The sequence below is a fragment of the Maylandia zebra genome, linkage group LG7 (assembly GCF_041146795.1).
Source record: "Maylandia zebra isolate NMK-2024a linkage group LG7, Mzebra_GT3a, whole genome shotgun sequence".
In the NCBI taxonomy this organism is placed as follows: domain Eukaryota; kingdom Metazoa; phylum Chordata; class Actinopteri; order Cichliformes; family Cichlidae; genus Maylandia; species Maylandia zebra.
Genome location: NC_135173.1, coordinates 22,792,239 through 22,819,558, shown reverse-complemented (window position 1 = coordinate 22,819,558; position 27,320 = coordinate 22,792,239). Strand labels below are relative to the sequence as shown.

Sequence of the window (27,320 nt, the reverse complement as noted above, 5' to 3'; positions counted from 1 at the left end):
AGGAGCACATATACACTAAGTTTATTGTTAATTAATAAGAAAACTCCAGACGATTCCATTCTGAGCTGAAGAAGCTTCTGATAGGTTAGTAGAGTCCATGTGAGTAAATTGGTGGCACAGCTGTGGATGCATATAAGGCAAAACACAGAGCCTGTTTCTGTGACATGGGAACATCAAGAGATGTCAACCAAAACACCAGGAAAAGAAATGTGGAGCTCCATAAGTGTGGCTCAGTTTGAATACAATTTGGTGCCATTTGCAATTAAGAAACACAGACAATTTCTCTCTTTACTCTTAAAGTTAACAAATATGTTTTTATATTTATCAATCTAAAAAGAATAAACATTTAGTCTGATTTGATGTTACAATTAAAAAAGTGTTTGTGTTTTGATCTGAAGAGTACATAAATATCTGGTTTCAACTGTAGATTTGATGATGTTGGTGTTTGGCTTGATTGTCAGCACAAAGAGGGAGAGAGGAGCAGAGAGGGAGATGGAGAATGAGGACAGAACAGAGAGGGAACAAGAGCAGGTGAGACACACATGTTAGTCAAATGGTTGTTTACCAAAAGTATCACCGTATCATAGGTCCTCATGTATCTCGTACCTAGTGTTTCTTATATAAACTTTTCTCAATCTAAATAGTGTACTTTGGTAGAATTAAAAAATAAGTGTAGTGCAGGTCTATGATGATTTTTAGTGCTACTATCATCTAGTTCTGATTCTTGTTCTGTCTTAAGTCCTCAGTAGTCCTGATTTTGAACTGTTGTAGTCCTGTTTTAATTCCAGATCAGTTCTGGGTCTGGCTGAATTGTGGTTTAGTCCTCGTGTCTTGATACAGCCCCGACTTTGTTCTGCCTTGCTACTTAATTAAAAACCTAGTTTAAGGTGTCCTTCACATGTGATATATTTTTTCCCTATATGAAGTCATTCTTTTTTGAACAAAACTCAAAACAGAGCCTATTAATCTTTCAGTCATTTCTAACCCCCCCCCAATCCCACATGCATACTACCCTTTAGGGCTAAGCCCCGGGTGTATCAAATGTCTGCCTCCGCCTCTGCTTCACAGTCTCCTATTTCACCTGAGTGCTGACACTAAAATGCCACTACACCAATTTTTATAAGAGACAATAAAAATCCCTTTGGAGCAGACTCCTTTAGTGATACCGTACAATTAAAGGCAAAAAGAGGGAACTTGATAGCTCAGAGCTGCCACTCAGCCAAGAGCTGGTTTGTCAAAACAATGTCAAAACAGATTGTCAGGAGAGACTCCTCCCAAAAAGTCACAGCGTGGTTGCTTTGGATTCAGCTCAGATGTCAGAAATTTGAAAAACAGAGCAATTGCAATAAGGTCTTTTCAGATGAATGAACAGGGTGCCATCATTTGTTTGTTTATTGAGATGTTGTGAGTGGTTGTAACTTTCTACTTTCCTGTGGCAATCCCCTGAGTGCAATGTGATGATGTGATTATATCTGATAACCTGGCAGACGTTCACAAAGCTGGGCTGTGCAATAGAGAGAAAAACCTCAAACAGGAAAAAAGGTTTCTCCTAACACGCTACGGTGCTGTGTACGCGATCAGCTACAATCTCTGCTTTTACTGATCAGATCTGTAGAAGTAAATGAATTCCCCCCCTGGAAAAACAAAACTTTAGGTGTGTTTAGTATTTCTTTAGGGCTTTCAAGCTTTCATGGACTTTCTAAAAATGGAAACTTGACTGATAACGTACAGTGAGCTGACTCATCGCACTGACAATAAACGTAGCAGGCTTGGGGGGATTTTTCGTGACTAAAGCTGATTTTTATCTGTCCAGTTGAGTGAAAAATCCCAAAAATAGTTTTTGAATAGATTGCACTTGTTCCTGCAGTACATGCACATTCACTTAAGGCGTCACAGACCTTTAACCTGGATTGTGGATGGCACAGTGAACTGTGTTCAAAGACAAGGATTTCTGGACGTGTTCCTGAAGCCATGCAGTGATTTCCACGACAGGATCCTGCCTGTTTTCAAGGATGGCATGCACGGATATCCATCACTGATTTTCACTCTTGTCCCTTGTGTACAGAAATTGCTCCAGAATCTCAGAATACTGTGATATTATCTACTGTAGATGATGAGATATTCAAAGTCTAGACATTTTTATGCTGAGGTGCACTTTTCTGAAACTGTTGCACAATTCGTAGATACATTTTTTTGAAGACTGAGGAACCTCTTCTGAAAACCTGACCTGACCTGTTGTCAGTTAACCTAACTGGTTTCAAAATGTTCCTTCAGCTGTTTCTTTTAAATACCACTTACTTTTCTAGCTTTCCCCCCCTTTGTCTCAGAGTTTTTGAGATGTGTTGTTTAAAATGAGCTTATATTTCTTATTAATGTCAGTTTAAACAGCATTTGATGTGTATACTGTGAATAAACCCGGTTCACGAGATTTGCAAATCAATGATTTCTATTTTTATTTACATTTTACACAACGTCCTGTTTTGTTTCTTGTTTTTTTTTTTTTTTGGGGGGGGGGGGGGGGGGGGGGGGGGGGGATTCTGCAATTCTGTTACTGGTCTATTACTTTAGTTTGTCACTCCCCAACATTATAGCTCTTCTCAAGAGCCACAGCTTCTTGAAGTTGCTTCAAGCACATAGGAGGAAAGATGATGGCGTCACAAGATTCCTGAGATAATCTTACCTAATAGGACATCATTTTTTCTAACACACTGCTGTGTTTACTTTCACACAAAGTAAACACCTGCTAAAAAAAGCCATTTTCTGCATGTTCCCTCTTTATGCTCTCTGTGAAAGTCTTCTCCGCTTCCCCTTGTCTATAAACGACTGCTTTTCCTTCCTTTACCTGCCTCCTTTTAATATACATCTGAATGATTGACCTGTCAAACCTAATATGGGTTTTCCACCGATGACATCGATGGCTGCTCTCTTCGTCACTTCAAGGGATGTTGTGTCTCACTCTGCTTTCCTTTTGTAGTTTCCTGGCATGACTGCTTTTCTGCATTATCTAACATGTTAGGCCACTTAGGGACTCCAGGTGGAAACATATGTATGATTATAATCGGGTGCAAAGCAACATCTGGTTTTCATCACAGAAGGATTTGGTGTACTTGTACACTGTCCCAATAAAATAAACTCACAGTAAACCAAATGAATGATGCACTAATACCTTGAAATACCAGTTTATACTTCAGAGATTTAATTTCACTTCAGTGCCTTGTAGTACGGTGAGTTGAACCACTGGTTCAGTTTATCCCACAGCAGCAGCAACACAGTGTGTTGGCCACCACCAGCACCAGCATGTACTGTAAATAGTTTCAGTCACATTTGCTTTGATGTAGCAGTCATAAAATCTGATGGGCTACAGCTTTTAAGGTAACTGGTGCTTATCATATACCAGCTAAACCCACTGGTCTGTACTGGCCCTCTTGCTCTTCAGCTTATTCAAGTGTTATAAAGGATTTAGAAGCTACTGAGCACATGAGCTGCCAGGGTGAATCTCAGGTTGTTGTTTTATGCAGCACCGCCATCTACTGTTCAAACCAATGAATTAGCAGATAATGTTGACTATTGTCTCCATCTTCCACAAATTAAACATTATACACCCCTTCATGTTTACCGGGCCAACTATACATTACACCTACAGGAGCTGGTTGGCTATGGAAACCTATCCCATGAAGCTCCTGGTTCTCACTTTCTGTGCTGGTGCCTTTGTTACCAAGTCAGCAAAGCTTTGGTTATGTTGGTGACTTTTACGCACCGTGCGTAGACAGATGATTATGTGAGAAAATCCCAGCAGATCCCAACAACGGTACCATGTTCAAGGTCACTTCAAACTACTTTCTGTCAGTTTCTGATGCTCAGTTTGAACTTCAGCAGGTCGTCTTGACCTAAATCACAATAGACATTAGCAAGAGTGCTGCACTGCAAGCAATTAAAAACTGATTTCTTAGACATTAAATTAAAAAAGAAAATTGCAAGGCCAATAAAAAGAGTTTAAAATAGACAATAATATTAAAAACAGCAAGAGGAAATAAATCAAAGCGATACCGACACAGTTAGACCTCATTTTAATGAGCAGTGGTGTGTTTTAGTGTGGTGAGGTCAGCGTATGCACAAGGATGATTAATTACATCTCTAAATGATGTGGTTAATTGTCTCCTAGAAAATTTTAGATCCACTGCAGAAATATTAATCTTCAACCAATTTGATTTGAGCGTGTGCAGGCGAGTGCTGATCATTTTTGGGTAAAGAAAAACCGTGAAGGTGTACTTTTGGTCAAGATTTTAACACTAACCAAGGAAAAATAATGAGGCCCATGAAAGTGTAAGCAATCTCTGTAAGCCAAAAACTGTTCTGAACTCATAGAAGTCTTTTCTATTCTTAAATCTTCAGGATGTCAAAGAGAGATGATATCCCCAATATGGTTCTGTTTCTTTTCTCTTTTTTCTTTTGCATTAATTTATTTATATTATGATAAAAATTAAATGAAATCCACAGTTTAAGACTGTAAAAAGTTCAGTAAAGGCATTTATTATCTACAGTCAGTGAGCAATGCTGTTAAATAACCAAAATAATCATGCAGTAAAGAAGCAGCCCTGCTAAACAGAAACCTGGAGAAATAAAAATAAAATGCATTTCTAAATAGTGACACTAGAAGGCGCCACTGCTCAGTGTGTCTGGTAATGACAAAGACTGGACGCTCACAATAAGCAGACATGCTGTGGCCTACTTAGTGCTGACTCTTGGGGCAGCTAATTGTGCAACTCTAAATTCAGGCTGGCTTTGCTGATCTCTGCAGACAAAGGATTGTGGGTAACAGCCTCTGCTGTGCATTGTGTCCAAGAAGCCATACAGTAACATGAGTGCGCGCAGGTTTTGTCCGAGGAGGAGAGACACCTGATCCTGACACACAGTGAGCTTGTATGAGAGTCGGCAGACAGTGAAAGTGTACATGAGAGGATGAACACTGTTTCAAAGGAAACCTTCAGTTCTACATGTCTCTGAAGTCCTGTTTGCACACATCTACACGTCTGTGAAGTCTGCATCACTAACAGGGAGGGTGATGGGTTTAAACTTTGTGATAACAGTGACAGTAAGAGCTTTTACTGTCTTTCTCTTCACCTACTCTGCTCAATTCAAGGCTGCTGTGTCAATGCTGAAGCAGGACTAGAGGGAGGGAGAGATTACCCTTTCCTTGGCCTTCACTCTCACCATGAAAGTGCTCAATAAAACCACGACGTCAGCAAGCTGTCTGTAGGGAGGTGCAATGTTTAAGAAATCATTTTTATTCAGATTTTAACAATTTAGTGGTAAAACTGCAAAAATAAGGCCATCCATCCGCTTCCGCTTATCCTTTTCAGGGTCGCGGGGGGCTCTCGAGCCTATCCCAGCTGTCATAGGGTGAGAGGCGGGGTACACCCTGGACAGGTCGCCAGTCTGTCGCAGGGCCAACACACAGAGACAGACAACCATTCGCGCTCACATTCACTCCCGCATTCACACCTATGGGCAATTTGGATTAATCAATTAACCTATCCCCACTAACTGCATGTCTTTGGATGGTGGGAGGAAGCTGGAGTACTGGGGGAGAACCCACGCAAACACGGGGAGAACATGCAAACTCCACACAGAAAGACCCCGGCCTGATGGTGGAATTGAACTCGGGACCTTCTTGCTGTGCGACAACAGTGCTAGATTAATCCAAGATTAATCCATTATAATGGGCAGCAGATAGGACAGACAACTGTTTTCACGACTTTGAACTCCAGTCAGCGTAGTGAAAACTGTTCTCTCACTTATTTACTGAAAGTTGATTCGCAGTCGATTACAAGCTACAGATGCAACTTTCTCTATGCACGTGTTTCCAGAATAGTTGACTTGGTGATAGAGTAACATTTTTAATCCAGCAATAGTTTGTTCTCAAGGCAAAGTTAAAATAAATAAATAACCATCAGCAACATACATCGATATGATTAAGTTCTTCTGGATTATATTATGGGATATCCTTGCTGTAAAAAGGCAGTTTAAGCCTGTGGACCTTTACTGACCAAGATTTAACCCATCAGCTTCTGACATCCAACAACAGGGCAAAGGTCTTATGGGAGAGGTGATTGACATGGAGGAGAAGATAGATGAGGAATCCCAGCTGACATTAGCATCACAAGGAAAGTAGACTGAGAAGTACCAGGGACTGAAGGACTAACTAGACAAGATGTGGAAGGTGAAATCCAAAGTAGCCCAGTGGTAATGCAAGCGTTAGGAGCCGCTATTGTCATCAGCATGTTTATATTAAATTCAGCAGAAAGCAGAACCCAAGAAACAACCAGCAGAACTCAAAACAGACATGAGCTAAAGTTAACAGTCAACACAAGTTTACCAGCTTTATATACACAGGACGTAATCAGGGAAAATGGAAACATAGGGGTAACAAGGAACAGTGGAAACTAACCAATGCCACTGACAAAAAACACTAAAACTTATAGCAAAGCACAAGAGATTGAGGACTCACCAAAATAAAATAGGAAGTAACTGAACAGGAAAAAACAACCAAGTAGACTTGACAAAACATAGTAAACATAGTAGAATGAACTGAAACACGAGGAATTCAGTATAAACTGCAACTCAAGTCAAGTAACTAGATTTCATAAAGCAGCAATAACTAAAACTAAACTTAGAGTACAATCATAACTAAAGCTTTTTTTGTACTACATACAAAGAATACAAAATTTAAAGGGAACGAGGGGTGGCTGTAGCTCATGAGGTGGCACAGGTCAGCTATTAATCAGAAGGTTGGTAGTTTGAACTCTGGCTCTGCTCCAGCCTGCATGCCCCAAGTTACTCTCTGATGCATCCATTGGAGAATGAGTCCATTTACTGTTTAACGCCATAAACACGGGAATCAACAGGAATAAAGAATAACTAAGAACAATGAAACACATGTCAGAACCAAATATTAAGTACAGACATAAAACCCAACAATGATGCACGTGTCAGATTACAAAGCAAAATACACATCAGGTGATGAACGCTACTTAACCTGTTTTTAATAATCGTTATCAGTATTATATAAAGTCCTTAACTTTATATAATGATGGCCTGGATTGTTTGTCACCTTTTAGACCCAAGTGCTTTTTTCTAGTCTTTCAGATGCATTAAAAGCTTCTTTAGCTTTTTCATTTATTAGGATTTATGTGGATTTACAGTTAAAATCAATATGGGATTAAAGCAAATTCAGTCTTAGGCCAACACAGCTGGACATAATGTATTCTGCATGAATGTTGTAATGGATACTTTAAACTGCTATGAAATGGGAGATGGCAATTACACAATGAATGATATGTTCATATTTGCTAAATGGGGAAATGCTACGTTTAGACTGGATAAGAGATGGTCGATCAGGACGTGATGGTTGTGGCATTCCTTGTTGTGATCGATATGTGGCAGTCACACTCTAATGAAGATATAATATTGTTGAACCTCCAGACATTTATCAGTTGAGTCTGCAGCTTGAGTCAGCTTTATAGTGATGTTTGTATCTTTTAGGCTGTCATCCTGGAGCTTTGCAGCTTTTTAGTCACTGTTGCTACTCTCGTGGCTGCCTTTGGGTTGCAGCAAGAGAGCAGTTTTGGAGAACAGGCTCTAAAATAAGTTACGTATGTCCCATTTTATTCCCTGGCCTACCAAAAAAGATATATCAGAATGTGCATGGAAAGTTTTAGAAAAGGGGGCCTTGGAACTTGGAAGTGTTTTAGTTTTGCATCGGCATCCTGGAGCTACAGTATTTGAACATTTTTTGCCAGCACAAAAACGAACATTTAAGTCATTATCTTGATGTTCTTCAGTAATGCCACACATTAATGCAAATCCACACAACAAGATCCAGGAATTCATAAACACACTCCTGTGCACAGTGAATTTTCAGCCTTGGAGGTTCACGGTCTCGGACAGTTCTTGTTTTGATCTGCAAATCATGCAAAGCTACTCTACAAGAGTCCTAGATAATAAATATAAGGTTTGTGAGCCTAAACTTAGACAGTTAGTCCCTTAAAGTACTGAGAAAAAAAAGATCACTTAATGTGACAGAAAGGGCCGGAACAGCTGATAAAAAGTGTATTTTTTGTCTGCAGTGGTGAGAGTAGAGAAGCACAGAAAAGCAGATTTTATTAGAACATCCGATCTGCATCAGTTTAAATGCTTTCTGAAGGGATTAGCTGTCCACTGTCTGACTTTAACTCGCTACCCAGTGCTGGAAACCGAGATGGGAGGACGCAGGTACATGGGCAGCTTCTGAGAAGTGCTGTGAGTGCAGCTGATGCTGTAACCACTTACTTGCCTCCATCTGAGGTGACTTTACGTAAAGCCAACATAAGATTAAGGCCAGGAGGGGACAGCCTGCCTCTTGACGTTTAGTGCAGGGGATTAGTGACACAGCTTTATTTTAACATGCGAGCTGCTGTCGGCCATGGAAGAGCACGAGCACTTAAATGGTGCCTCAAGCAGCAGCTAAACATGAACACACAGAAAAAACTTTGTAGACTATACAGGAGTGTAGAGGTTAATTTGGGAGTCTTACAGCTGGTTATAGGGTATAATATCAGCTCATCCTCTGTTTGAGCCCTTTTGCTTCCCTCGATTGGCTGCCCAACACAAACAGAAGGTGGGGATGGCGGGTGTGATGGGCCACTCTTCCCCCAAAGACGTGTGGCTGAGATCTGTGCTAGGGATATCTCCTGTTTTTGACATCATACAGATACAGAAGTGAGAAACATAACTGAAACTGGATGTATGAAACAGCCTGCGTTCAGCTCACAGAGATTACTGTGCTTATGGTGAAAATCTATCACAGAAAAGAAAGTGAAGATCAGAATGTTGAGTTTTCTGCTTTAGGAAGTGTTTTGTATTTTGCAGCTCAGGCCCACCACAGCTGAAAATAGTCCTCTTGATCAACTGACCTGAGAGCTGGTAGCGATTTTTGGTGAGGAGTCAACAGTGATCTGTAGGATATAAGTGTATGTGACAGTGGCTGTCTGAAACTACTGACAGCTGATTAAAAAACACAAACAAAAACAAACTTTCACTTGCTCAGATCAGCCTCATCACTGCACTGTCTCGGTGTTCACGAAGGTTTCACACATTAAAAAGCTCTTCTTGCCTCCTGTCTGTTTTCTCTGCAGCGTTTCTTTGCTTATACTATTACAGCAAGTCAGTGCATTTAGGCATGTGGACACAGTCAAGGGAACCTGCTGAGGGTCAAACAGCATCAGAATGAGGAAGAAAGGCAATTTAAGTGACCGACTGTGGCTCTGGTCCAAATATTTCAGAAACTGCTGATCTGTGCTGGGTCTTTCCAGCACAATCATCTCTGGCTTTTACAGAGAAACATCCAGTGAGCGGCTGTTCTTTGAGTGGCTGCTTCTAGACGACAGAAAGGCGCCATTAAGTCAAATAACCACTTGTTACAACTAAAATGTGCAAAAGATTCAAACCAATTTTATTTATATAGCACCAAATCACAACAACAGTTGCCTCAAGATAAAATCCACCTTTCTCATACCAACAATGAGCTAAATTTATCAAATTCAGTCAAATTCAGGTTTTACGCACTATAACTTTAAACTAGTGACTGGTGTTTTTCCCCATAGATTTTTCTATCATTTCTATCATATCTTCAGTAAACATCCATGTTTTGTATGGCCTATTTTAACATCTCTGCAAGCAAAATGTGTGTTTCTTTGAAGGAAAGAAAACAGGAAGCATGTTTCAGTTAACAACCTTTATTGATTCCCCCTGCATGAAATACAAGTGCGGATTGTCATTGGATGGTTGCCAACTAGTTAGAACAAAAAGTAAAACCCTAAAACTATCACCATAGAGAAATATACATAAAAATATACCTCTGGAAAACTTCATATAGACATTTCCTAACAGCTTATAGTCAGGGCTCAATCAGTAGCAATAAAGACTGGTATGATGTGAACACAGAAGAAAAAACAAAACAAAAACAAGGCCCTGCCCCATCTCACCCAGACACTGGACAGACGGTCATGTTACAGGAAGTATGGCTGACGTGGGGAATGTAGGTTAATATTGCTTTACATAAACACAAGCTAGGTTCAGATTAGCTGGATTTGAACTGACTGCAGACAAACTGAATTCTTTGGCGTTTTATTCAGAGTACTTAAAACCATAAAACCAAAGTCTGAAATGGAAAAAAGAAATAAAAACTAAAAGCGCCTGCCTTTTAACCGTTCTTGCATATAGGATAAGCACCTGAAGAGTCCCTGCTTGTACCCCGATGGCGAGCTAACGTTCCTCTCACACAACATGCGTCTGAAACTGGGGTGAAAAATGGACACATTCCTTCAATAAGACTTGAGTGTAAGAAGCATTCGCACTCTCATCTTGAGGCACTGAAAACCCAGTTTCGATCAACACTTTAGGCGGTGCTGAAGAATCTGCGGGACTGAACGAGCGTCATTTCCGGCCTCTCATTGCACCTTTATCATATTTGAGTCACAAAGCCGATTGTTCTGTTCTCAAAATGTGACATCTCCAGATCAGAAATGCCTGACACGAGTCTGCTCAGCTTGTTTGACAATTACGTCTTAAAAAAAAACGCACAAATTATGGCTGCTCGTCACGTTCTATGAAAACCAGGACGCTCAGACTTAAATGTCATCGCAAATTGTGAGGATCTGCTTCTGTGAAGTGAAGCCGTCTCTTTCTCCAGCTTCTTAGCAACTCACTGACATAATTAGTGGGCGGGGGAGAGGTGAAGGCGATGGCATTGAACAGGCTCGCTGCTTCTTACTGCAAACACTAACAGAGTGTTTCCACATTTGTAGCTAAATCGTTTAGAGCAGGAAAAAAAAAAAGAAGAAGTGTGAGTGACGTGCTGGAATGATGCCTCGACACATTTGAGGAAGATTAAAGAAACGTTTACATGTGTTTAATGCTAAATGTAACAGATCATCGTCTATATTATAAAGTAAAACCATACCACACCCCAGGCTTCCCCCATCAACACAGCTTTAAGATAAACAGCACACAAAAACACAAAGTCTCCTTTCTGCAACGTTACAAGCTGTCAGGAGAGATATGTTGAACTTTAACATTCTCCTGGATGTCCAGCAGTTGGTTGTCCTGTCAACCGCAGCATAAACAATGTGGCCGAGAGAGGAAGCAGGAAAGAAAAAAAAAAAAGAAAAGAAAAAATCCCCACGTTGCATGTGACAACTTAGTTCAAGCTATGCTGCTTCTTCACAATACGGTTATCTCCAGAGAAGGGGAGATAGGAGGGTGAAGCAGCAGTGTCTGCGCTCTCTCGCACAGACACGCTGCCGCTCCTGAACACCTCCTTAAAATAAGTCTAAGGAAAAAAAAAACGAAGAAAAAAAAAGTGACACCTCGTAGAGGAGGGGGAGGAGAGGTGTGTCAGAGGGAAAGTTGAGGCAGGTTCGATTGTTTGAAGAGGAAATAAAAACGGTGGAAAGGAGAGGAGAGGGGGGTGAGGGTGGGAAAGGGAGGCGTCAGGGATAATGTGACAGTCACTCCTCGTCAGAGCTGCTGCTGTTCTCCAGAGAGTAAACCATGAAGGCCAAATCAGGCCGGGCAGGTACCATGGGGTTACCCGGCTTCACCATCTCGAAGCCCATGTAGTGGAACGTCTTGATGATGGACACTGGAGAGGAAATGAGGGAGAACGCTCAGTGTATTTGTTGAGGTAACATTTAAGCCCTAAAAACTGCAACCAAATCAATTTTGTGCCAACTCCACGTCTCAGAATGTGAAGCTAAACATCTCATTTTTTTTTTCCTATGTCTATATCTATTTATCTATCTATCTTATTTCAATAGCAACACTGCTCCATTTAAAGATCTGACACAGGAACACTGGATATTCTATCCATTTTTCTGATAATTCACTGGAGAAAACCTCAAAAAAGTAGTTTTTGTATCTTTTAAGGAGCTGGGATATACTGCTCAAACCAACATATGATAAGGTCTCCTTTTTATTTACACTGAGACTCACACCAGCCTCATATTCTAGCTCAGATTCCTTCTTTAATACTTTTCTAATATAGGAAAATATAATGGAACTGCAAATATTAAATGATCTGAGTTGGAGTGTTAACCTTGACTCTAAGTGGTCCAGTCTTTGTGCATAAGCACCTCCTCAGTAAATGATGATTTCATTTATTTAGGCCAAAAAGTCATCCAGACTCACCTGGCCCTGTGTGAAAAAGTAATTGTCCCCTAATCCTAATAACCGGCTGTGCCACCCTTGGCAACAAAAACTGTAATCAAGCGTTTGTGATAACTGGCAATGAGTCTTTTATGGCGCTGTGGAGGAATTTTCTCCCACTGATGTTTGCAGAATTGTTTCGGATCCACCACACTGAGTGGCCTGTTTAAGATCATACCAAAGCATAGGGGGCTTTTTTTCCCCCTTAATAAATGAAACCATTTAAAAATGTTGTATTTACTCTTGTTATCTTTGTCCAAACGTGTAACTGTTAAGAATACACAAAAAACTAGTAGCACTGATAGCGTATGAATACTAGCACTGTATTTATACACTCTTACTATTGGCTGTAGACCTGGATAAGGTCTCTGCATCAGTATACAGTGGTTGGCAAAGGCAAATCGTGCTTCAGAAAGAACAAGGGAAGTGCATTTTAAAATAACAGGAGCTCTTACATCGATCCTCTCTGTTTTTATGGAACCACAGGAAGACGTAGTTAACTTTGAGCTTCTCTTCTGCAAACTCAAGCAGCACGGTGAGCCTGTGGATGACATGAACACAGAGATACAGAGTCAGCCGCTAAGCGAGGGAAGAGACGAGCGGGGATGACGCACAGAGTATTTTCCCCCCCCTCTTTTATATAAGCACTGCAACTTTACATAATAATGCAGTGGCAGCTGCAAAGCTGGCTGTTTTTAGGACTGGCAGGGTGCCTGCACCAGGCAAGGTTACTCTGTCCCACCATTGATTACAGACAAACACAAAGCCAGGCTCTAAAAGCAGAAACTTATTAGCACAGCCTTTTAATTTGTAGTAGATTTGAAGCACCATGATAAATAGCTTCTCATAAACAACTTACATCCTGGCATAAAACCTGCTCTGGTGGAGAACACTGGGACAGTATGTCAACATTTCTAAAACTAGACCAACATAAGAAATGTCCCATTTAAGCAGCTTTATGACCCAGAACTCCAGAAGAAGAAGAGCTTGTGTTTTGCTCGTTTTTCTGCTGGACTCAGTAAAATATGAAAGATTCACAAAAGCAATTTCTGTCTTAACAGTGTCCAGTTTTTTCATGTCACGACTTTGTATTCAGTAAGCAAGAAAAATTGTTTCCAGAAAATGTACTCTAACACAAACAATGACAGGTTAATGAAACTAATCTTGTAGTTTCCAACAATAACTAACAATTCAAATATAACAAATGTAGAAAAATGTGTCCTGTGAGGGACCCAAACTCTCCTCTCTCCAGCCTCCAAACTTAAACCTGAACTTCCATTGAAACTAAAAGTGGAATAGGAAGAGGCAAAAACAATGTTTTGCATTATGCTTAAAATGCTTCTACACATCTGAGGCAAAGCTGAAAATGACTCAGAAATTTCTTCCTGATGAGACAGTTTAGAGTTTTAACAACAGCAAATAAAAAGCAGGGTGGCTTCTTATTAAACCACAATAAAATGAGGAAAGTTGGAACTTAAAAGATCGTCTTATAAACTCTGTTCTCCTTTATTAAAGTCACATTTTATTGTCAAAGAACAGTGTTGGTCAGGTCTGGCATTTTGTGCTTTTCTAACAATATCCCTCTTGAACTTACCCCTCCTTGCTGCCCTCCACCAAAGGTCCAGCAGGAATCTCCAGAAAGAGGCTGTCTCCTGATAGAGCTGTATCCCAGGCGGCTGAGCGGCGCTCGCTCAGCTGGTAGTGGAAGCGGAGCAGAGTAGAGCTCCCACTCACTGAAGAGGCCTGAGTCACAGTTAACTTTTCATCCTGGAGGCACAGGGAGGAAGAAGAGATTTAGAATAGATCCTAATCCAGCTTTGTGAAACCAGAGTGAGATGCTATATGATACACTTTCTAAGGACAATAAACACAAACACCACCCCCACCCGGTTCCTCCATAAAGGGGCATATTTTCAAGCTCCTACTCTGTTTTTTTGGGAATCTGAGTTCTAGCAGGAATATCACATCCACGCGTACACATCTTTATCCTGGCTGTGCATGCCAACGTTTTGAAAGTTTGAGGGGTGAACGAAAGCTGAAACATCAAATTGCAGCACACGCCTCCAGCTGTGGTGTCACTTTTGGTGCGAGGGTGAAGCAGCAAGTGTAAACATGCCAGGAGGCTGAAAGCTTGGCAAAAGTCTGAAGAAGACTTCTCTCTGTCTGAGAACTGTGCTGAAATGAAACCAGTTAAAGAGGAAGTGGTTAAAGAAGCAGCAGACAAGTGTGATCTTCTGTGAACTAGCAAACCATTTGTCTTTACCAACAAGTTAGTGGCGCACAGATCTTTGTTTCATGAAACTGAAACTAAACCAAAGCATGGCAAACAGCAAAGGTAAAGTCTTGGTTCGTTTTTTAATAGCTGCCCTTCACAGGATGCTGTCCATTTCAGGACCTTTGATCAGCAGCGTCACTCTAAATAGTCATGCATGACTCTCGTGTGCCGAAATAGAAGTGAAAGTGTGAACGCGTTCAGCATTCTGTGCTGTTGCTGAAGCAGTAATATTAGAAAGGGCTGCACACTCTGCACAGATGAAGATGTTAATGACAGTTTGTGACTGATCTGCCTGATCCTAAAGCTCTAATCCTCCTGAGAGTCAGTTACATGTCTGGGGAGCAACCTGACATACACACAAACACTGTTGTTTCCTCTCTATTGTTTGTGAGTTTGTGTGCAACCCCACCCAAGAAGTTCACAAATATGAGACAGCTATAAAAGTATACATTTTCACTTGGGTGCTTTTTTGTGTTCTGCATGGCAAACATACCATTTGAGCATGTCCGGGGGAGAGAGGACTACAATAATTTTGTTAAATCCACTGCAGGTGCAGACGAGCAGATTAAAGGATTTTTTTTTAGCTTTAAATAAAACAACTTTGGGAAATGAGGGTATAACTCGTTAGACAGGCGCTCCTGTGTTTGGCTCAGTGAGTCAGAAATGACCTTGAGCGGTGAAGCACTTAACAGTTATGACAGAAAAGCTTATAGTGAATTACAGCAACACGTGCCAACCCTTTCCCCCAGTGTTTACCCCCTAAACCCCATTCAGTTTTATTAAACCCAATTTAATCTGAAATAAAGACCCTGATGACTAATGTAGGACTCTCACCACAGCAGCATTAAGAGGCTGATATTTTGCATGCATTATGGCAGCGGTCCCCAACCTTTTTTGCGCCACAGACCGGTTTATGCCCGACAATATTTTCACGGACCGGCCTTTAAGGTGTCGCGGGAAAATACAACAAAATAAAACTAGTACCGGTACTGAAAAAAAAAGATGATTTATTCATAACACACGTGAAAAGACCCAGGAAAACAGAGTTAACGATAAAAACGATAACAAAATAACGCTGAAAACCGATAAAAACCCTGAAAACCACACATTTCACACCTGAGCCTCAACTCTCGCGGCCCGGTACCAAACGACTCACAGACCGGTACCGGTCCGAGGCCCGGGGGTTGGGGACCGCTGCATTATGGCACCACTTTGCATGTGTGTTGGTTAGAGTGGCCACAAGTGGAGAAGATGATTTACAAAATTGGACTATAGCTCTGTGTGAAATATTGAGGACCTTCACCTTGTGCAGTAGAACGCCGAGAGAGTGATCCCTGACCGTCCCTCGCCCACCCGGGATCTTCAGCTGTGGGTGAGGGGCATCAGGAGCACCACAGAGGCCCCGGAGCCTGAGGGATGGAGCATGGCATCAGAGACTCCCCTAACCAGGAACTGCAGAGAGAAGCATGGAGAAACATTTTTCAATACTCGTGTAAATTTAAAAAAACAAAAAAAAAACAAAACAATTTTGTATAAATTTTTACAACTGCCACAAAATAGTGAGATGGAAATGTTTTCGAGACATATGTTTCCTGCCTTAAAGTTCTTGTTTACTGTGACTGTACTTCACAGAAACTTAAATGAAGAGCTGCAAACCTGCCAAACTAAACTGGATGGAAACGATTGGCGCTCTTCGATCTACCCTTATACCTGACAGAGCAAAACAGAAACCATCAGCGAATGAGGAGAAACCAGAGTGCATTATTAAAATCTGCAGAGTGACTAATCACCAAGACCACAGCTAGATAAATGAAGTTTTATGGGAATGCTTTCACGCACTTACAACACTGCAGGGCATCTCTAACTCAGACAGACAGAAGTGAAACTTGGGCACTCATGACTAATGGCTAATGATCCACTGCTGATGTAAACCTCTTAGCTTGTTACTTCACACACACCTTATTTTAACTTCATTAAGCATGTTCATATAACTAGCAACTATGAAGCACCTGTAGCAACAAGCTCGCAGAACGAGATTTAGCACGATACTGCCCGCTCGTTTGTTGGATCCATTTAAAGCCAGGGATGTCAAACCTGCTGCCCAGGGGCGAGAAGTGGTTACTGGAAAGCCTTGTGAAGTGTGATTCAGCATTTAATTACTCAACACGCTTAGTAGACACACTGGAATGTGGAAAACCTGACACTGCTGACATTTATTAATTTTTTTAAAAACGTATTCTACCTCAGAGATGTTAGGCTCATTAAAAATGAGGACGCTTCATTCCAACTTCTGATCAGATATCAGTGTAAAAATCCATCAGCTATAATCTTCACTGTGAAGAATTATGCCTGATGCTGCTATAAACATTGCTTTACTAACTTTACAAATTAAAAGCTAAAGAAATAATAAAATATAGCAGAATAATGAGTTGAACAGGCCTGATATAAATGTGGTAACATTTTTGCATTTGTCTCACTTACAGCAACCAAATATTAGCAACGCTTTTGTCTTTTCCTGAGGCTCCTCACACAGTCGGTATAAATGAAATCAGCTTGTGACAGGTCATGTTACTGCAAGCACAACAAGCATTTCCCAACAAGTGTCACCAGTGTCCTTCTACTGTACTTCACGCTGTTATAATGAGCTACTTCAAGGTCATCTGATATTTGCTGTGCTAGTTTCTCTTCATTCAGTAAGGCCTCAGTCACACAGGCATAGAGTCTGGTCTGCAGCACCCTGGCAACCAGTGGTTGCTATGGAAGAATGAATTCTGACATGTGATTACTGGAGGTTGCTAGCAGTTTCTGGGTGCAACTAGTTGTAAAGATGGTGCTTCGCCAGAAACCCAGAACTGAACTTTGCCTTTATACAGTTTTCCCCATATAGGTTCTCATGCATGTGGCCAAATAAAGTAGGTTTTAACATTTCTTTGAGGTTTGGAAAAAAGAGAAACTTAAATTACATAATTAAACATAGCTTAACAGAAACTCCTACAGTGGTTTTTGTATATTTGCATCAAACTCAGAAGCAGAAACAGCCTGACTGCAACACTGTGGCCTTTAACCTGAGACTCAGTGGTCTGCATGGTTATATATAGAAAGTTCTTCACTGCTTCAAACCTGTTACCACAATTCAAAGTAGAGCAGGGCGATATGACCAAAAGTATTTATCACAATATACATTTGAAAATTTGCGATAACGATATAACTGACACTACAGGGAGTGCAGAATTATTAGGCAAGTTGTATTTTTGAGGAATAATTTTATTATTGAACAACAACCATGTTCTCAGTGAACCCAAAAAACTCATTAATATCAAAGCTGAATGTTTTTGGAAGTAGTTTTTAGTTTGTTTTTAGTTTTAGCTATTTTAGGGGGGTATCTGTGTGTGCAGGTGACTATTACTGTGCATAATTATTAGGCAACTTAACAAAAAACAAATATATACCCATTTCAATTATTTATTTTTACCAGTGAAACCAATATAACATCTCCACATTCACAAATATACATTTCTGACATTCAAAAACAAAACAAAAACAAATCAGTGACCAATATAGCCACCTTTCTTTGCAAGGACACTCAAAAGCCTGCCATCCATGGATTCTGTCAGTGTTTTGATCTGTTCACCATCAACATTGTGTGCAGCAGCAACCACAGCCTCCCAGACACTGTTCAGAGAGGTGTACTGTTTTCCCTCCTTGTAAATCTCACATTTGATGATGGACCACAGGTTCTCAATGGGGTTCAGATCAGGTGAACAAGGAGGCCATGTCATTAGTTTTTCTTCTTTTATACCCTTTCTTGCCAGCCACGCTGTGGAGTACTTGGACGCGTGTGATGGAGCATTGTCCTGCATGAAAATCATGTTTTTCTTGAAGGATGCAGACTTCTTCCTGTACCACTGCTTGAAGAAGGTGTCTTCCAGAAACTGGCAGTAGGACTGGGAGTTGAGCTTGACTCCATCCTCAACCCGAAAAGGCCCCACAAGCTCATCTTTGATGATACCAGCCCAAACCAGTACTCCACCTCCACCTTGCTGGCGTCTGAGTCGGACTTTCAGCCTTTCTTACCTTGGCCATGTCTCTGAGTATTGCACACCTTGTGCTTTTGGGCACTCCAGTGATGTTGCAGCTCTGAAATATGGCCAAACTGGTGGCAAGTGGCATCTTGGCAGCTGCACGCTTGACTTTTCTCAGTTCATCGGCAGTTATTTTGCGCCTTGGTTTTTCCACACACTTCTTGCGACCCTGTTGACTATTTTGAATGAAACGCTTGATTTTTCGATGATCACGCTTCAGAAGCTTTGCAATTTTGAGACTGCTGCATCCCTCTGCAAAATATCTCACTATTTTTGACTTTTCTGAGCCTGTCAAGTCCTTCTTTTGACCCATTTTGCCAATGGAAAGGAAGTTGCCTAATAATTATGCACACCTGATATAGGGTGTTGATGTCATTAGACCACACCCCTTCTCATTACAGAGATGCACATCACCTAATATGCTTAATTGGTAGTAGGCTTTCGAGCCTATACAGCTTGGAGTAGGACAACATGCATGAAGAGGATGATGTGGACAAAATACTCATTTGCCTAATAATTCTGCACTCCCTGTACACAAAATACTTTACAACTCCACAACTTTATTAGTGCAAAAAAAAACCAAACAAAACCCATGAATGTATTTTCACTTACACAAGCAGCTTTTTTTAAGTGCATTAAAGTTATATAAAAAATTTGCAGTGCAAATGTAAATTCCTTGTTGACAGTTTAACCAAAAGGCATTTCCAGTGGAAATTGTCCAACATATCCTCAGCATAACCATGTATAATATCCACAAAACTTAAAAAGGTTATACACATACAATACGGTAATATTATGTTGAAGCACAGTACGTATCACTCCGCGAGGCTCCTGCCTACGATAGCCGTAATGCTCCGACAATCCATCAAGCGGTGCGGCTTCGTAGCTTAGCAAAGTCGTACTGAAACATTTGACAAATTTCCGAGCGCCGTGTACGACATAAAATCGTTTCGAGGTCAGTAAACACAATCAGAATTCATACATAAGGCACACGGGATTATAAGGGGCACTGTCGATTTTCAGAAAACTCAAAGGATTGATTTTAAGTGTGCCATATTTTCCAAAAAATACGGTAATAACAACGGCCCACTAGCATGCTCTACCAAAAATAGTGCTTTGTTGTGTATCTGATGGACGAAAGCTAAACCAGTTCCACACCACTGAAGTTGCAGCATTTTTACAAACCAATTCTGGTTCATCCGTTTCATTAAACGCTCTTCTCATTCAGCGTCGCCGCCATGTGCATATGTAAACAAAGGCACTGCGCATGCGCGTTTTACCCAGATTTTATCGCGATATTTCATTTTCTTATCATTGCCTAACATTATACCGGTATTACCGTGAACGGTATGTGATATGGCCCAGCCCTAATTCAAAGTAAATTAAAATCACAAATGTCTGAATATCAATCATGTGATGCAAACCAGCTACAAACTCTTAAATTGCTCGTATTGAGCTCCAGTTCATGGACTCTCCTCCACGGGCTGTTTGTTTACAGCGAGTCTGTCACTGACAGAATTAAAGCCGATGATTTATTACAGCTTCAAAGAGCCACCACATGCAGTGGAGGGAATGTATCATAAACAAGCGCATGATCTGTAAACACCTCTGCAAATAGCCTTCATGGCTTTCGGAAACAAGCATGGTCTGCGTTTCGAGTTACAGTCGTGCATCTCACACCAGACGTTGGCAGACGGCCGGCGCTGCCAGAGTCGGGCTGGGACACGGGGAGGGCTCCCGGTCCTCATGGCGTCAAACTTTAGGTAGACAGCTATGCAACAGCGCCTGACTCAATTCTGTCCCCGATTGCCAGTGAAACCTGACACGTTCTCTCTTAAACATGCATCAGATGGACTGATCTGTTTGCAAGTATACACACATATCCAAGTCATGTGCAACAGAACAGTCACATGTATCAAACAAGCATGTGCCTTTCATGAGAGGGAGGTGCCACAGTTTCCCTGCAGACCAAACAGGTTACCCCCACGACCTGATGTACAGAGCTACAGAGCAATGGAAAACAAAGCGTATTATGCCTGTTCATGTCTGCTGCACACACCCTCTGTTTGCTCGTCTCATTATTTGTGCTTAGCTGTGCACAGGAAATGTGCCAGTGCATTATAGTGGGTAAAATTTTAGGACCCTCTAACTGGAGGTTACTCAGTTTCTTTAAATAATCGTTACGTAATCTATAAAAATTGGTCATAGACTCTTCATCAATAGAGCATGTCGATTCCACAGAAACAAAACTGATACCGACTGTATTTGGGTCAACAGGTAGGACACAGATGGAGGGAGAGAGAGCAAGATGCCAAGGCAGGCTTCTTTTTCCATCTTCCCTTTCAGACAGTCTGCCCTTGATGGAAATGCCAGCTTGTTTTGAAAGCCAACGCTCTTGTCCTCTGACATTTCAGCCACACTCTAAACACCCTCCTCTACACCCTCCTATCCCAATATGCCACTCAAGCTGAAGGGCTGTGGCCTTTAGTCGTCTCCCAACAAATCACAAGTGACAAAAACACCATTTAGTTTACATTTTTCCAGAAGGTTGACTTTATGCTCTGTAGACCATTAATGTGAAGACTGAGCACGTTCACAAGCCTGTGCTGCATTAAGTTGCTAGTGAGGATCATCTGTGTATTGCAGAGAGATGCGTTATCATCATTTTGGCAGGACTGGTGAGAGTATGTTTGTATTCAAGAGAATTTATTATTTTATTTTTAAAGCGGATGAACGCTTGCACTGCCAGTTTGCGCTTCCTGAGGTGCAAGTTGTTATGAGAACTGATTCAGGTGAATTGTTTCACGGGGATGAATACCTCGGGTTGGACAGGCAGTTGATCCAGAGTTTGGCTAAAAGCCAAAAAACACACAACTCAACCAAAACAGGAAGCTTTCTGGCAGGTCCTCCAAGAAGCCCAAGACACACCAAACCAACTTTTAACGCTGTAATTACAAGATTAGTCATGGAAAACGACTCGACTCAAATCCACACTGAACATAAACAAGCTTCCTGGCACCAGAAAAGCTTTGGGAAAGGGCTTTAGGTCTTACACATGGACAACTATTTACTGTAGGAAAATAAGGACAGTCCTTAGACTTTTGCCGACACCAGTAAGTCTGTCAGAGCAACATGTCGGAGAAATATCGAGAAACAGGAAAGGCACACGTGCTCTGAAACGTCAGCGTGAAAGGAGGCGTCTCTGCCAAAACATAGAACTGACCCCTGCACCTAAACTGTATGTGCTGAAGCGGTGCTAGAAACTTCAGATTTAACCCAAGATTCATTTTAAATGGTGTATTATCTATATAGATGTCTGTACCCCATTTCTCCGTAACAGTTGGACCAATCTCAATAACCTTTTCTGCAAACATCATGAAAAACAAACCTGAATTGCGATGATTTTCTGAGAATGCGTTCTTAAGTTCTGTTTGTTTCACATGTTACTTCCCTACGTGCGCAACTTAGCAGTCATCAAATTGTTGGTCAAGTTACTACTGAATACAAAATGAACCTTGATTTGTTTTGGCTCTCAGACTGTTAAAAGCAATCTGGGCTGAACATCTAAACAGTCATTTACTGTAATCTATCAGATTGTCCCGTGTCTTAAAGGTAGAGCTATGATACTCACAAGTCTTATCTTGCACAGTATTTTTACCAGATTTCCTTCCTGGTTTCAGATATGCTGGAGTTACGGGTATACCATCTCTTTTCCCATCTCACTGTCTAAAGTGCTTGAAGCTCAGAATATCATACAGCACTTTGTGCATTACAGTTATGTGTAAAAAAAAAAAAAATTAAAAAATTAAAAATTAGCTGCTCTGCTAGCAGCAGCCCCTTCTGTGTTTCTGACTGGTCATATGATGTCACACCTCCTCTTATAGAAACTACACTGGGAAATCATGGGTTCATTTATCGATCACCTTTGTCTGACTGCTGCCTTCAGTTCTGATTTTAGGGTGGGAAAGCCAGAAAAGTGAATAAATCCTGGGTATGTTGAACATGTTTCATAGTAAAATCATCAGACAAACAGTGAAGTACAGTGGAGACATAAATGTAACGTTTTTGTTACTCAGGAACACGACACATAAGGTCAATATTTAACCACAGTTCAAAACAGAGCTGAAGGACACAATCCGAACAATCAGAAGATTTTAGCTTGTTATATTAACAAGATAACAGATATATTAATGAATGCATCTGCTGATGATAATGACAGGATGTGCATTTGAGATGAGATATGCATTCAGATACAAGTGTAAAAGCCTGTATCTGCACTAGCAGCTCTGCAACACTGAATGCAAGCATTGCAGTTGCTTAAAGATGACCCATTATGCTAATTTTCTGCTCCACATTTTTTATTGTTGGATTAGAGTACCTTTGGATGATTCACAGTTTAAATAATTCTTATTTATCTCACACCGGGCCTTGGAGCAGCTCTACAGTTCAGTGTGAAACACGATGTCCTGGCTCCTCGACCTTCAATCCTTAAGCAACTGAGCTATTTTAACCAGAAAAATGACAGTGGGGCCATTTATGTTTTATACAAATCATTATTAAATTCTATCTTGATTTATCATACTTGTAGTGTTGTCTTTATCCATGACAAATGGTCTTAAATGTTCAGAATGACATACAAAACTGAACCATGACTAAAGGGAAAAGTATGCATGCTCATGCCTGTTGTGCAAGCAGTTTGACATAAAACATCAACTTATTTATCCAACAGCAAAAAGGGTGTTTCTGCTTCAAAAGACTTGAGGGAATTTGTGTATTGGATGGGTATCTCATTAAGTGCCTGCCTTTCTGCTACTACAGTATTTCTGTGGCTGACAGAGAGCGCACAGACTGCAGCTGAATCAGAGGGACTTTGAGACCCCTTTCATGACAGAAAACACCAGCAGCCACTTTATCAAACCATATCTATAATCAGACCTTTTACTTTTGATTTCAACTACAGACCTGTAAAGTTTTATGATACAGTCACAAAAATCAGTTGATCTACAAGTCAACAGACCAACACAAACATCCACCAAAGTATTTGAGATTGTGCCAGCAGTCAAAGGCATCTACAGGACCACAAGTTCTCTCAACGATATACAGCCGCACAAGGTGAAATCAATACCAGCCATGCAAGTGGGGCTGGTAACAAACCTGAACAAACCATTGGTCCTAATATGAAGCCTCAAAATAACCGTTTTTTCCCCGTCACCATCATATCTGATGAGACATAGGTGGATCTTCGGGGTGGGGCTGAGAACACAGAAAAATAAATACTACATACACATAATTTTATTGACACTTGCAATAATAATATATTTATTAGTGTAGGTAAAGGCAGAGCATTTTCCAATGAGCCACTCTCACTGACATACTTGCATATTTGAAATGTGAATCTAACGAAAAAAGGTGTCCGCAGCTGCAAGAGCATAATATCCAGTGACACCATAAATCAAGAAAATGCAATAGCTAACAACTGACTGCCACTAGCCAATGAGCATATTGTGGATAATCCAACTTTCTCACATTTAAAATGCCCAAAATTTAATGAATCAGCTTTTTTTTTTTTTTTTTACTCAGTGTGACCCCCCCAAAAATGACATTAGCACAGGGCTGGGCAACTCCAGGCCTCGAGGGCCGGTGTCCTGCAGGTTTTAGATGTGTGATCCAACACAGCCGATTCAAATGGCTAAATTACCTCCTCAACATGTCCTGAAGTTCTCCAGATGCTTGGTAACAAACTAATCATGTGATTCAGGTGTGTTGACCCAGAGTAATATCCAAAACCTGCAGGACACCGGCCCTCGAGGCCTGGAGTTGCCCACCCCCGCATTAGCTGGGGGTGTAATTAAGCTGTAATTAATAAACAAATTAAGCAACCTTTCTCATCACAATCTCCATCTTCAATCTCATGCTTAGTCCAGCCAACAGTTCAAACCCTGTGGGTAACAGGCTGACAGTGACTGTGGTAAAATACTCCATGCTTAAATCTGAGAAGCGAGCACAAGCAAAGCAAAAAAATAAAAATCTTGCGTGACAAATTAAGAATAATAACTGCTACTTATTACTGCTAAATGACCTATGTGATTAAGCATTTCATCTCCAACTGCTTCAAAACCATCAATGTCTGTTTCATGCTGGCAGTTAGGAATTCGTCCTGTTTATGTAACCAACTCCCTGCGGACAACTATAAAACCGGCGGCTGTTAAAGCCAGATGTCAGCTGATGCTGCTTGGCACAGTTTTGGCTTTGTTACGAAATATTGAACATGACTGATCCAGGATATACCAGCAAACAGCGCAGAGCCCAGAACCACTGAATTAAAAAGGCACTTAGTGCACTCAGGTAGCACAGGTTAGAAAGTCCAGCCGTTTCCGAGTGAATGCACTCCTAGACACTTTCCACATGCAGATTCCATTGATTCTTGGGAAGTGAACCAGGGGAGAGAATGGGGTTATGCAACTGCTCTAATGTAGGCCAGTGCATGCCTTCTGCTGACAAGGCCATAGCAGTCAGAGAGCTAATATAGTCACTGCTCTGGCTCACAGCATCAATGGACCTCTGCCTTCTCCCTGCTCTGCGTGTCAGATGATAAACACACAGGACAAAAACAGGCCTTGTTTCGCTCTCTTTTTGTTTGAGGGCAGAGGCATACAAAGAAAACACACAGGCTACAATTAAATGCTGCAAATGCTCATTTAACCAAAAGGTCAAATAGTTATTTAACGTCTAACATTGTAATCACTCCCAACAAGGGTTAAACAGGTGGGTGCTGCATAACAAAAGACAAGACACCAAATCCCTGTAGGACTATGATGATGCAATAGCAGGAACATAAGGTGCAAAACACCACCAGTGTAAACACTCACTGAACAGCCACTGTACTACACACTCCAGATAAAGTGAAGATAATATAATTCTCTTAGCGCTTGCATATCACTATGCACACAGAGGTGGGGAAAACCAGGCACAAACAAAACCACACACGCTGCCACTAATTGTTATTTTTATTTTTGATAAAGTCAAAATAACTGTCCAGACTTCCCACAGTTCAGTGAGACTTAGCTGACACCCTGGCAGTCTACACAGAAATAAATCAGTGCATGTGTTGGGTAATAAGGAAAAATATCAGAGTTCATGAAAGAAAAACAAGAAGAAAAAAAACAGTAGTATCTCCAATACATGGTTTGTCCACCAGAGAGCACTGATTATTTTCCAGCTAAAAGGCATCTTGCTTCCTACAAATCTGCTCAGTTACTTAATAGTAGGTGAACTCCCCATTAGGAAAAATGTCATGAGGTTCCCCCAATAAAGACCTTATCAGCTTATAAAACGAGATGTTTCTATTATTCAATTAAAACAGTGATATTATTAGAAGTGGAGGAAAACTAAGTCATCTAAATGATTCCAGGATTGGAAACAGCAAATATCCAAATAAATAATTAGCTGGAAAAATGCCTTCAATAATCTGTTAGGGCTACTAACTTTCTACTGAAATAAGGTGAGGAGTACATTACATCCGGAAATGTAATCACTTAAGGAGTTGGATTAAAAAATTAATATGAACTATATGAAATCTGTGAACCAACTAAAATAGTCTGGGTCTGGCTGTTTGTTTGTTTTTTTAAGAAAATTTCACAGTTGGAGCTCATTAACTTCTAGCGACTAAGGAAGAAACACTAAGCACAAAACACAAATTTTAAAAAAAAAAAAGGTGCAGATGCAGGCCTATATTTCCTATATTTTCAATAACAAGAATCAACTTGTTTGCTCCCGGAAGAAAGCTAAAAAGTGGTGTAAGGGGGCTTTCACGGCCTTAAAGACCTCCACCTCCAACAATAAAACAGCGTACAATTGAATTCACGTATAGCTCACAGTTAGTGGATGCTTACCTGCTTTATACAGCGGGAAAAATACCGTGTAAATGTGGCATAAAGCAGCTTTAACACTGTTAGAAACGTCTGGGTGAACTTGTCCTGCTTATTTTTTAAAGACGGTAATAAAATTCGCCATTAACCTGCTCGGTAAATATCATAAACCTAAAACCTTCAGCTCCTTGTGTTTACAGTGGCTCGACATCTGTCAGGGGAATCATTTCTAGATGCTTCCAGCCTTGCTAACTGAGCTCCGTGCTAACTAGTTGGTTGTTTGTTTGTTTTTGTTTTACAAACTAAGCGCCTTTAACACAGAGACAGCGTTAATATGAGCAGCTGACAGCAGCGCAAACATCTGCTTTCAGTATGTCGATAAAGAAAAACAAACATCCTCATACCTTTCCTCGGTGTTCAACATGATGGCTTCGAGGAAACGCGGATATTTACTTCTTTTATGACAACCGAAGCAATCACTGTTCAACAAAAACTCCGCAGATGTATTCACCATTCGGGGACTCGGAGCAAACTTGGTGTTTGTTAAGTCTGTAGTTCCACTTTCTGTAGATGAAACCACCACCCGACGGTACAACTACACTGCTGCAGCCCGCAAACGAAACACGGCGCTTTTATAGTCGCGCGAGGCATCATGGGTATTCTTCGCAGGTTTTTTTTCCCCCAGCTCAACAAAAACAAAGTGAACAAACCGACAAAAACAGACTAAAGCGCCGAATAAAACTAATCACGGATGAAATTAAATGAGAGTCGTGATGTGTCATTTCTGTTTCTTTGTTTTTATTCTGCTTCCTTCCCTTAATTCACCTTTTTTGTAAGACATAGGCCAAAGAG

General features: G+C 40.9%; 1 protein-coding gene across 1 annotated transcript; it reads right to left on the bottom strand.

Annotated features, from left to right (window-relative positions):
• Positions 1 to 9,757: 9,757 nt before the first annotated feature.
• Positions 9,758 to 27,091, bottom strand: oaz2a (ornithine decarboxylase antizyme 2a). The gene is given in 6 exon segments (XM_012922844.4): positions 9,758 to 11,680; positions 12,699 to 12,784; positions 13,838 to 14,010; positions 15,822 to 15,902; positions 15,904 to 15,970; positions 26,873 to 27,091. Coding segments are annotated over 6 exon segments (651 nt in total). The 5' UTR covers positions 26,983 to 27,091; the 3' UTR covers positions 9,758 to 11,546.
• Between the last annotated feature and the right edge of the window lie 229 nt (positions 27,092 to 27,320).